The sequence below is a fragment of the Monopterus albus genome, unplaced genomic scaffold (assembly GCF_001952655.1).
Source record: "Monopterus albus unplaced genomic scaffold, M_albus_1.0 scaffold258.1, whole genome shotgun sequence".
Lineage (NCBI taxonomy): Eukaryota > Metazoa > Chordata > Actinopteri > Synbranchiformes > Synbranchidae > Monopterus > Monopterus albus.
This window is the reverse complement of record NW_018128138.1, coordinates 624145-637481: the sequence shown is the minus strand read 5'-3', so window position 1 is coordinate 637481 and position 13337 is coordinate 624145. Positions and strand designations below refer to the sequence as shown.

General features: G+C 41.9%; 1 protein-coding gene across 4 annotated transcripts in view; it reads right to left on the bottom strand.

The window, feature by feature from the left end:
• The window catches only part of nrp1a (neuropilin 1a), a 79620-nt gene extending 75250 nt beyond the window's left edge, over nt 1–4370 (bottom strand). For 2 of the 4 annotated variants that reach the window (XM_020621330.1, XM_020621332.1), the window contains exons 1-2: nt 2279–2922; nt 720–894 (exon numbers count right to left, since the gene is read on the bottom strand). In XM_020621330.1, coding sequence (XP_020476986.1) covers nt 720–894; nt 2279–2345 — 242 coding nt within the window. In that variant the 5' untranslated portion in view covers nt 2346–2922. Of the gene's footprint in view, nt 1–719; nt 895–2278; nt 2928–4121 lie in introns of those variants that run through there. The other 2 variants (XM_020621331.1, XM_020621333.1) reach the window with 2 other exon arrangements.
• Nucleotides 4371–13337: the final 8967 nt, after the last annotated feature.

The following is a 13337-nucleotide window of genomic DNA, read 5'->3' as shown; positions in this document are numbered from 1 at the left end:
TAACACAGTTTGAGCACCTGTGGACACTAGATGGCGCAGTTTCATATGCAATATGCAGGAGGGAGGACTACTTTACATTGACTTGTATTCATTTTCTGGAGCCTTACTGTTTCCTTCCCTTAACCATAACCTTATCTCTTAGCCTAACCTCCAACCAAGACATGACATGACTACATGGTGGGGGCCATCATCTGGTCCCCATAAGGATAGCAAGTCCCACAGTGTAAGTAATATCAGCAGCCCACACACACAAAATATCTTCACACTCCTGGACCTCACACCTACTGTATGTAAATGAAAAAGCTGAGCTATTTTGTAGATGATACGCTGATAGAGTAGTAAACTCAGAGGTTGCCTAACTGCTACTAAATAGGCTATTAATAAATATTTACTCTAGGCATGTATTTGTGTGTGAACATTGTATGTTTAGGTTAGGCTACATTATTTTGAAGAGCCTCTTAAAGTGTTGTGATCCCCCCAAAAAAGGGCTACGGTCTTAGGGCCAAAAAGAGATCTTAAAAAGCTTTCAGATGGTTTCCAGACATTTTAATAACATTATTTGTGTTATATCATTTGTCCATTTGTTGAAGAATAAAAACACATAAGACTGAGTTTTTTGATCTGAGGTTTATGACCCATAAAACTATGAAACTAACTTTTTGGGGCCACAAACTTTTTTTTTCTTCTAAGACATGATTAATACCTTATGTTGTACTTACTTGCACTCCCGGTCCTCCAAATCAAAATGTGGATTGAAGTTGATGAGAATCCGTTGGTGAGGACCAGGTGCCGATATCACCCAAATGCATCTCTGAGAAGGGGGATAAGAAACGGGGTATCCAGGCGAGGTGAGGTAGTTGGCAGCTGAGATTCTGATGTTGCCTCCACATTTATCTGCAGAGAGGAGTGCAGAGTTCTTTTGAGATAACCTTAAAAAAATATATTTCACATTTGGGATTTTGGCTGAGCCGTGGCAGCTCAGAGCTAAATCAGCTGGACTAAACCAGTTACTCTGTCCCTTAAGAAAGGCTGTCAGACTTAAAAGACAGTCTCTCAAACTACTATAATACAAAGCCCAGTGGAACTGGACAAAATTGATGGAGGCTCCAAAACAGGCATCTATCTATCAATCTTACAAAGTTAAAAGATCTGTGTACAGAGTGTAACTGGAAGTGCATGGAACAAAGTATCCTACTGTTACTGAATTATTTTGTTATTCTGTATCATTAGTAATGATACTAAACATTGGTCTAATGTAATGAATATAAGCGTTTATTAAGCTGACATTTTCTCAGAACTTATAGTTCTTTACATTTAAATGAGATAAGGAGCTTTTCAGTCCAGTTCGGGTAGATGTACAGGATAAGTGATCCAAAGAAGTCCGAACTGGGGGGTGGGGGCGGCTTCAAGAAAAGCTTTGTTTTGCTTAAGACAAAAGTCACAGGATCCTGCGGTATTTTCCCTTAACCCCACCACAAAATAGTCACGTTTCACCGTCTAAACGAATAACCCCATGTTTTTCAAAGGCCCGCTGCTGCTACTCTTCATTTGCGCTTACATTCACTCTTCTTATTATGAAAGCCTCGACCATCTGCTGCTCTAATGCAAAAGCACACCTATCGAAAATTTATTAAACGCTAATAAACGCTTAAACAAAACAAACAAACAAATAAATAAGTAAATAAATAAATGACTGCACAAGGCTGAAACGAAAGTGATGCTGTAGGAACAGAAGACGGGGAAGTTGTCTAGGTCGAGCAATAGGGCTGACTTTTTGCACTCATATCTCAGAGATAAAGCTCGGCTTGGTCACTACTGGCTGACCACATACACAAAACGAAAACCCATTTAATCATTTAGTAAGAAAAAATGTAAATAACATAATGGTTGCCAAGAGTCTCACGAGAAACTGTAATACGTATTGATAAATAAAAATAAAGAGGCGTTTAAAAATAGGTCTGTTTAAATTGTGCCACGGGAGAAGAGCAATGTCTTAACAACAAGCAAGAATGTTAAATAAGATCATAGAAAATAAGATAAACGATAAAATGAGATTACAAAATAAAAGAGGGTCAATAAAACCACAACTGGGAAATACTGAGTCTTGGAAATAATATAGGAAGGATTTTCATTAAGTGTTGACAGAAGGGACAGGTGAGCTACTTGCAAATTTGCCAAAAGATCAGCGGAGATCAGCGGGCCAATCTTTCAGAAAGGGATTAGTAGCATCGCAGAGTGCATGTAAACTTCATTCATATATATCAGATGTCAAACTTACCGTTTTTGAAAGCCTTGACCACCAAGAGGATTCCACTGAACAGGATAAAGACTAATCCACAATGCATCCTTGTTTTATCACAAAAAAAATAAAAATAAAATTACAAGTTACAAAAACCTCAAAATTAAACTCCTCCAAAGACTTTTTGGTAAGTATTCTTCTTTCCTCCTCTTAAATCGACAAATAAAGCAGAAGCGTTTCTTTTAACGAAGTTGGCACTGGTCGGAGAGCGGGCTCAGGTCGCTGGCATCCTGTCCTTCAGCTCCTGTTTCGTCTCGCCTGTGCCGCTTGTGCTCCTCTCTCCAGCACTGACCGTGCCATATTCTTTCCACAGAAGAGAAAGCGCAAGGTATATGATGAAACGACCCACTCCCTTTGCGTCCTTACTCCAAAAGTTCCCCGTGCAGGAGGTAATCCCTGGCTGTGGAGTGGAAAGAGACGGAGATGTGAGCAGCCTAGGAATGCTTGCCACGGCCGTGCGCTCTGGGTTTTTCCCAGTCTGACTAAACTCCTGATCTAAACAAGACTGCGAAGGCACTGATACACCCCCTCCCCAAATTGTGACCACTTCACTTCTATTGGCTCAGAATGTGGACTCGGAGACGGTGATGATTGGCTTGATTACAAATCAATGTAGTAAAAGCTCCGCGCTTTTATATGTAAGATGAGCTGCGCCCTGAGTCACAAAGCGTCAGCAGTCGGGTTAAGTGACTTGACTCTCTCTCTCTCTTCCTCATTTTCTCTTCTCTCTCACAAGGGAGCTAGACATTAACACAACACAACTCCCTTCAGGAATATTTAAATATATTGTGTGAGATATTGCTATATACAAAATGGGCCATGTAGTGAAAAAAACCGCATCCATAAAACTGAAATTAAGAATTAACACTTTCAGTCTGGAAAAAGACTTTTGGGATCGGGTGGGGGGTGATTTCCTTAGGATCTCCATGCATCAACAGAAGTTCCCTTTTTGTTTCCCCTTGTGTGTCATCTGCCTCTCACAAGAGTCATTCTCCAGCCAGAATACAATCACATCAGCTCGGATCCTAAATAAGAAAAAAGTGTTTTGTTTTGTATTGCTTTTTTTCTCTTTGTCGGTATCTTTTACGGACCAGTAACTACCAAGATGCACTGACTGATAAACCCTGCCCCACGGCAGTGACACTGTTGAACTAGCACTCTGAAATTTAGGGGAAATCAATTAAAGCGTAAATTATAGTAGCCTCGAGACATTTACTCAGAGCTGTCCTTACTGGGTCACACTGCACATAAAGGAACGAAGCCGGCTTGTTTTCAACAACCTCAATCAGCACATACAGTCCTATACTACAAACTCATGGGTAACCACAATGAATGGGAGGACAATGAACACCGAATTTTAATATGCATGTTGTAATTTGTATAATTTAAAATAAGAAGTTAAGTTCTGCAATACAATAATCAGCCAAAGTGAAATGTAATATATGGTATCAGAGAAATAATAAAAAAAGATTAAGTCTGTAAAATAGATTCTATCCGCAGTGCAGTATGTAACGCAGCGATATTTCTTTCAACCATATCCACAAGTCAAATAAAAACAGCTGCACTAACCTATGTCTTGGCACCCAGCCCTCCCCTCCCCACGTCCAACATGCGTGATCCGAAAGGATTTCTCCGATTCTGTTAAAATGTCACTAAATGTTGTTCAGATCCCAACTAAATCAAGTTAAGTAAACCAGCCCCCTACACCCACTACCTCCACCCAAACTGCTTTCTTTAAAGCCGGTAAATAACAACGGTGTAGCTCAACCCGGTCCTGGGTCCCCACTGCGCAAAGACGCACAGCTAATGCCTGGAAACTCACTCTCTTCTCCGCGTACAGCGTAGTCTGCTCCCCGCGGATGTCTCCGGCTCTCCTTGTTTCGCTTTCTCCCATTCAGTGCTGTCACAAGTGCAATCCAGACAGTATGAGGTAAAACAGACAGACACAAAATGTCAAATGGATGTAACGAATAATGTATATAAAAAGAAAAAAAAAATCCTAATAGCTCTAACATAAGTTTTTCCCCGTCTCTCTGTGCGCTACAGCTCTCTTCTACTTCACTGAGGGTTTGAGTCCCTGCCACTCACACACGCCCCTTTACGAGGGATGAGCGTGATTGTTTGCGTGCGTTGTGTGTGCTGCTGTGTGGAAGACAGTCTCTGCACAGGAGATGCAAATTTAACCCAGGTGTCTCTCTGTCACCCTGTAGTGGACGCACGGTCACATTAGACCCAATATGCGATAACCCGAAGGCGTATCTGAGCTAGCAGGCCATAGTAAGTGAGATTCATTATTTCCACAGAAATGCTTTTATAGCCTTATTTGCTATATTAAAATATATTAACTATGTTACAGTAAGCATGCAAGTAAATCTGTAATTTCATTGTATTGTGGGATTTTTAAGAAATATCATAGGAGATAAATAATCTAATGGGCCAATTACACAGCAATACCACAATAATACTATAGAGCTACTAAATGGGCTTATACACTGTTTTCTGGGAGCCTACAGGGGCCCAAGGCAGCCTACTCACTGAACACACTATGTTGTTTAGTTGGTCTCTGTTGTTGAATGAGCACCAGATGTGACAGGAAGGAAGTCTGCAATCATTTCTTGGTGCAGGATCTCCCAGAGTTTTAATCAGGAATACAGACCTTTCTGTGACAACACATATTCAAAGAAATGCTATGATAGAAGCCTGTTAGACACAGTTTGCTTGTATTACCGGCAGAGAGAATGAAATGTCTATTCAAAACATCCATATACCACTGTCACTGTGCCACTTTCCAGTATGGGGAACTGAAACAGGATCAAGCTCCTCAGTGCTACTTTGCTAGCAACTGTCACTGGGTGTTAAGGGTCAAGCCTTGCACACATGTTGCTTGACGTCTCTGTGGTTTTATCTCAGTTGATGGCAATAACTGGATGCTTCCAGCTGCAGGTCTGTGAGTAGGTGGCTTCTGCCATGTAGGGGGCATCAGAGAGAGCTGCCCATTGTCCCCCAGGCTCACCTGGATTTGAGATACCACAGCTGGGTTTGCATACAAGTGCACTGACTAAAGGTATTGTGCAGACATAATTACAATATTCAGTATACAGTTTGTTTAGGTGAGACTCCCCATCCATCAGCTTTAACATTGTTCTTTTATTCTTCTTTGTAGTTTAATAATAATTCTGTATTGCCTATCATCTCCCTGTTCTAATACCTAAATCACTGTGTTGCTTTATGAGGAATGCAAACAGCACTTTTTCAGTTCAGGAGGCTAACACAGTCTAGTGAAAGGTTTATTGACATAATAGAGCAAGATAAGTTTATAACCCTGTACATTATTATTTTGATTCCTAAAGAGAGAGAGATAGAGGATCGAGGGGTTTTATTTCCATCCCGGCCCTTCTCTGTCTCGCTGATAACACAAATGTTCAATTGGTATCAGCCATCTCTGTGAAAGGAATTGTGTTCCTTTCTCTGCAGTAATTGTTATTACAGCTCTGATGAATAATTAGCTCTGGTACAAAAGCAGATATTTTATTGCACTCTGTGAGCACTGGGATTTAGCCTTCTGTTAGCCTGACCTTTATTCACCAAAGAGAGACTTCTGTCTGAGAAATCTCTTTGGAGTTATCTGTCAAGACAGCAACACAATTTAACACTGTTTTTTAGAAGTTAACAAATTGAAAAAAAAAAACCCAGAATAAATGGTGTTTCCATAATGAGCATGAAAGCACAGGGAAAGGTTAGCCGAGTGAGTCAAATCTCTACTCAGAAGAACGCCTATGGGAGACTGTGAAACATGATCACAAGATACATACAACACTCTCCACCACCAACATTAAAACACAAAATGAAGAAACTAAATGTTGTCCATCCCTCCAGCACAGTTCACAAGACTTGTAGAATCGGTGCCAAGGGCCACTGAAGCTGTTGTACATGCTCTTGGATGATTAACACTTTACAGCCCTATCACTAGACAAAACAGGTGGCTAATTGATATTACAGAGGTTTTCTAAGATATTAGACATCAGCACGATGAACACAGAGACTTATCCACTCACTAGTTTGCCTTCATAGCCTCATTATGCCCTTGCAAACTTGTGCACTTGGAAACTATTCTAACTAATGCAGCCACGATCACTAGGTAGAGGAGGTAAGTGCACTGAATCAACTTGGAAGCCCTGGTGGTGACACTGGGGTCGTGTGATCGTGGGGTAGTTCATTTATAGCCTAACAGTAGCTTTGTACTTCTGCTACTTTTGGGTTACTTCAAAATTCATAAACATGGTGTTCATCTATGAATACTATCTCACTGAACAAAGTGTGTAAGTGTCATAAACTGCTCTTTGTCAGAGAGCATATTTTCTGCAATAATGCAAAAAGCCTATGGCAAAAAAACCCAATGGCTTTTTGTTGAGGGGACCAGAGTGATGCTAACATCTGGGATGGCCTGCAAAAAAACAAGTCATCCCTACGGCACTCTATTAGGGAGTGCTGTCAAATCCCCATACACTGATGATTCTTTTCATCTAGTGGCAGTATTTTTTAAATGGGTGCTTTCTACAATATATGCACATGAGAGCTACAGTAAGATTCAGGTCAGGGACAGATTGTCTGACAAAAATGCAAATGTTAAGTGAAGGTCAAAGACACTGAGGCAAACTCTAGTCTCCTGCATGAAAGTGTTAAGTGCCCATCAGAACAGAAACATATATACATAATTCCTGGCCTGTCACATAGGACACCTTATATTGGTTTTGTCACCCACTTGTATCTAGAAACTACCTTATGTCTTGAGGAGACTCAACAGGGTATTGTGAATATTTTATTGTTTTCACTACAAATTTTTGATCTTCTAGTGTGTTCTATGATGTCATCTTTCAGCAAGATTTAACTTGATATTTTGGCATCCTCCATGGGGTGTTTTCAGATCTGCACTGTTTAGTTCAGTTGAAGTGGATACTGCTTTTTCACCCCATGGTGCGGTTTGGGCAGATGTTAATACATCATAGTCAATATAGACCAAAACGACAGCCCTATTAAGGATGTGGTTCCGGCCCAGGCACAAATAAATTCTGAGGTTAAAATAACTCCCTCATCCATGCTTTGTGGTGTGAATGAGTAAAATTAGCAGGTACTCAACAAATAGTGGAAGAATAAAATCAGGGTTTGACCTAGACAAGAAACTTTAGGTAGATAGGATGTTCTTCAGGACGTTCTTCCTGCGTTTACTTTCTCACTATTGCCACACACATTTAAACAGTGATCGTAAGTGAACATTCTCACATTTTTGTTGATGCATCTTGATTTGCATGACTTGTGTTCTGTTTAAAAAGAAACTGAAATAGAGATAAGATTAAGCATGATTACCAACACAACCATTGATTCACATCACAGCAAACAAAACACTCTACCACTATTAGGCCTCATACAAATTGAATAGATTAATACCCTTGTTACCCTTAGTTCACAAACTACCCAAAACAGTCTAGAACCAAACCAGCTAGCAGCGATAAGATGGGCCACCCATTCACAAATTTCATCCATTTTCCAATTGCAGCTGCACAGCAAATCCTGATATTTTCAGCCCTGCTGCCCCAAATGAATGGGTGCTGCATGCCAGACCTGATGTCATATCAGCCAATGTACCGTATGTCGCACTGATCTCAGACAGACTCTGGGTTTCTGCTTATTGCTGTCACATGGACCATTTAATTCCTTGGAGTTATGTACTAAAAACACCAACCTTTGATATGAGCTACAGCACATCCATCCTGGCAGTATCTCCCCTGTAAAAACAACAAATACTCTGTCACAGAGTGCATCGGGGGCATTGCTACAGCACATACTGCAGATTTTTCAGTTCAGTAGGAGATAGCAGATATTCTACTCGCTCGACCAGCAAAAATATTTTAGGTGCATGATCCTCTTCCATTGCTTTACTAAGTGAAATAGAGGTGTAGACCATGAACTGTTTGAAAAAACTTGTTACCCACTAATCATACATACCATACACAATGTTCCAGTTTCTCCTTCATGACAACTGCAGTAAAAGACAGCTACAGGGAGAGAGGTTATTGGGCATGTGAGTAGGGGCTACATACTTGTTTGTTGATAATTACTTGCCAAAGAATGTTTCACATGCTCTAGGACTTGTCGGTACAAACAACACACCTTCATACTCTGTTGTAATCCTGAACTTTTTTTCCCAGGGGAATGTGGAATGTACATGTTCGTGTTTGTGTAAGGCAGGAGGTGGGGAAGAGGGATGGAATAAGGTGAATGGAAAACAAAGGAGAGAGAGAGAGAGAGAGACAAACAAAAGCTGAAGTGATCCGGTTTTTTTTATATTCACTTTCCGAGGCTCTGGGAAACAAAGGACCCTGAAAAATCCCTGCACCACTGAGTCATGAGAGGCATTGTGGTAGGTAGGTAGGTAGGTAGGTAGGTACTTCATTGATCCCTCTGTTAGAAATTACCCAATTCTTTTGTTGGAAGCACAAGAAGTGAAGACAGGAGAGGACTGTTTAAAATCAACAGGAAGTTTACTGGAAGTCTGAGCACAGGTGGAATCTTATGGTGCTGGGATCAGAGAGACAGAGCTCCCACAGGAATTCCTTCCTCTGACCCACAAGTTATGTTTTTATAATGCACTTATCTGGCTGGGCTAGGCCCGCCCTAAACAAAGGTACAACAATTCATACTTCGTAATCCTATGGGCCATTTGGAGTGAGTAGGTCAACCCCTGCCTGCGCTTGCTTGCTAATATGTGATCTAGACCAGGTGCGCGTGTGTGCGTGTGTGTGTGTGTGTGTGTGTGTCTCCGTCACCCTAATCTTGATCAAGCTGCACTGATCAATGGGTGGTCTGGGTTGCAGGCCCCCTGAGTGTGTGATGCTAATTTGTATGTTAAACTGGCCAAGTGGTCATCTCAGGTTGTAGGCCCCCTGTCTCTGCAGGACACCCCATGACAAAGCAGAACTTGGGATATGCTAAGTGGGTCCAGGTCAGCAGGTCTTTGTTAAAATGTAAAAAGGTTGTCTGATTGTTGGGAGATGCAGACATCCTGTCTCTATAGCATAAAGTCCCACTGTTACACTCAGCACAATGCAGCAGTCATCAATACAGTTTTATATGTATAAGCAAGGAAAATAAAAGTATGAAAAATAACAAAGAAAATGAAGAACTGAAAAGTAACTAAAGGAAACTAGAGTTATGAAAAGTAACTAAAGGGAACTAAAGGTATGAGAAGTAACTAAAGCCTATAAGAATCAAATCTTAAAATCATGTCAAAAGGGGGAATTGTATCAGGTCAATCAAAAAAAAGCAGAGGAGAATTATAAACTATAGTGGAGGACCAACCTGAATGTCAGAGACAAATCAGTCATCCAACCAGAGGGAGCATAAGGCCCATTTTTGGAATCTCAGTGTAATGTAAACATGTCTTCACTGCTAACATACAACACTGTGTTACCAAATGCATCTGTCCACCTTCCATTCTCATGCAAAGACACATAAAAATGGCGCCCACTGAGGTGGACGTGTTTGCACATTCCACTCCCGAATGCTGGCTTTTTCTTCATTTTCTTATTTTTGGTGTGTTTTTTACTTTTTCTGCAGTGCACAAATGACATGCACTGCTAACATACAACAGCCAGGCATTGCTGGATATCGCCAACACAACACTCACACAGCCACTAGGAATTTACTGGTTTCATACCACCGGAGCTACAACTTATTGTCCGCTCCCACAACAACAGCAACAACAACGACGACAACCACCATCACATCAGGCACAAGCGGGCAGGCTGAAATCAGGAGAACGACCCAGAGACGGAGATGCAAACGAGGCAAGCGCGGGGGACTCCATGCTAGGCTAAAAGCTCGCACTACTGGACCGCCATTACCCAGCCTCTTCCTAGCTAACGTACAGTCTCTGGAAAACAAAATGGATGAGATAAGGGCTAGGATTACAGCACAACAAGAAATCAGAGAATGCTGTGCTCTAATTCTCACCAAGACTTGGCTTTCTGACAAAGTCCCAGGTTCCGCGATTCAGCTACAAATACACACAGTACATTGAGGAGATCGCACTGCTGCTTCGGGGAAGGTAAAAGGAGGTGGTGTGTGTGTGTTTATTAATAACTCATGGTGTGGAGATGTCCGGACTGTTTATAAGCACTGTTCGCCAGACGTAGAGTTTTTATTGCTGAAATGCCATCCCTATTATCTAGCAAGTGAACATAGTGTTATGTTTCTGGCTGCTGTGTATGTTAGCCCAAGAGTTAATCCCTCTGCGGCTCTCAGCAAACTCTATGATGTCATCAGTGTGCTAGAGACAGCACGCCCCAATGCTGTATTTATCGCTGCAGGCAGCTTTAACCAGTGCAATTTAAAGACTGTACTTCCCAAATATTACCAACATGTGAACATTCCCACCCGGGGCAAGAACACTCTGGATCATATTTACAGTAATATACTGGGTGCATACAGGGCTGCACCCCCGCCCCCACCTTGGATGCTCGGACCACATTTCTTTGTTCCTGTATCCAGCTTACAGACAGAGACTGAAACAAACAAACCCTGTCACTAAACAAATTAACCCCAGAGACTGAAGGCACCCTGCTGGACTGCTTCGCCCAGACAGACTGGGATGTGTTTAAAGCTGCAGCCACCTCAGAGGACTTTTCTGTCAGCGTACAGGATTATGCTGAGTATATGACCAGGTACATTAGTACCTGTATTGACAATATCATGCCCACCATACAAGTCAGGAGGTTCCCCAACCAGAAGCCCTGGATAAACAGTCAGGTACACCACATGCATGCTTGCTCTCATGCATTCAGATCAGGCAATGAGACGGAGTACAAAGCTGCAAAGTACAGACTGAGGAAAGCCATCACAGTGGCCAAGAGGCAGTACAGAGAGAAGATGAATGGTTTCTATTCTACTGCTGACTCCAGATGGATGTGGCAAGGCCTGCAGCACATCACAAACTACAGGACCACCACTAGCATCATCAGCTCCACAGACAGCCTGCCGGATGACCTCAACACCTTCTACACCTGCTTTGAAACCTCCAGCCACAGCACAGAGAGGAGGCACACACACACTACCCAACCCCCCACCTCCCCTCCATTCACTGTCTCCTTCAATCTCTCCCTCAGCCAGAGCATCGTTCCCACCTGCTTTAAGACCGCAACCATCGTCCCCCTTCCCAAGAAGAGCCCAGTCACCTGCCTAAATGACTACAGGGCAGTGGCACTCACCCCAATTATTATGAAGTGTTTTGAGAGAGCGGTGCTGGTCCGCATTCAGAGCAGTATACCGGACACCCTGGACCCCCCTTTTCATCCTGCGTCAAAACCTACCGCAACTTGCTTTAAAAACCACTTAAATCACTCATGTTAGATGGAGCACATTCACAGCCTCCAAATGTCCCTCTATCTTGCATACCTTAAACCCAACCAGTACAACTTTCTAATTTTTTCTTTTCATCTTCCCCAAGAACTTTCTTTTCCATCTCATGGCCGCCTCATACAGTACCGACCCCAAGGTGCCAGGTTTACATTTATTCCACTGTTCACATATATTTAGTGCCATAATTTAAAAAAAATTAGACAAACATGTATTAACAAGTTTCGGTGAATGGTGCAGTGTCCACGTGACCGACCCAGCCAAAAGCTCCTACACATCGACTCTGTGTGCTTGGCTGTTTGGGTATCCCAGTCAAATCACTTGTTTTAGACACCAAAATTTGCTATACCAAACTACTATTCCAATGCCCCCCAAAACAGAACTACTTGAGAGCTGTAATTGAGTACAGGAATTCTTAAACAGGAAGCTGCTTGATACACTGTTTCTCAAGACAGTCGAAAATCTCTTTCAAGTAGGAATCACCCCACAATGATTATGAAAAATAGCAAATTTGTCCCTGTGTCTTTATTGATAATTTAACAGGGGCCAAACCTCACTTTTACAGTAACTTAGCCTCATTGTGGCATCAAACTTATCCCGGCAACGGGGCTCATCCCCGGCATTGGGCTTGCTGCCGGCATCGCCTCATTGTGGCATCAGATTGTATTTTATAAAACCTGGAATAAAATGGTATCAAATGTCCTACTTAATTTAGAAGACAACCCTTCAGTGGTTATTCATTCATGTGATGAATTTTACATATTTTATAAAGCCAAATCGATCTAAGGCTAGGACACTCATGGATCTATCCCTCACGTGAGGCTATGTGATTACACTCTACATGTAATCAGACTTCAGACAAAGATAAAATGCTTTACTTCTCTTTTAAAACTATTTACCAATTGGGGACCATCCTCAATTCAATGTTTTAAAGTGCCCAATGTGCAGAATTTCTTTATATTATAGAAAAGGTATCTGCTTACCTGTTCATTGAAGCTGGTAAATTGTCTGAAGAAGGCATCACCAATCTCACTTTGCGGTCCTCAGTTGAACACTATCTTGAAGTCATTCCAATCCAGGTCCATGACACCATTTGTTAGAAATTACCCAATTCTTTTGTTGGAAGCACAAGAAGTGAAGACAGGAGAGGACTGTTTAAAATTGTTGCGTTGGCCAGTTCTTGTTACCATTGCTAACTCTGAGAGACGAGGCAGTCCAAGTAACTTCAAAACAGTGCTGATTTATTCAAAGGATCACAGGTAAAATTAACATTACACGCTCAGGTATCTTGCACCTCCAAACTGCACGCAGGCAGATGTAAGATGAAAGACCCTGAACCCACCAGGCCTATACATTAAATCCTTTCGGTTGGGCTAGCCCCATACTACACAGAAACGTCAACCGAGATGTCTCTGTTGCCAGCTTTGCAGCTGGCCATAGCAGTAGTCAAAACATGAAGCAAATCAATGTGTGTGTGTGTGTCTGTTGATTAAGTGGTGTGTAGCTAAAAACATTCTCACACGACCTCTAGTAACATGTCGTGACTTAAACATAACATATTGTGGCTAAGGCTACAGTTATACACGTCGTAATAATAATATTAAACACCCTGTCTGCTGACAATCAT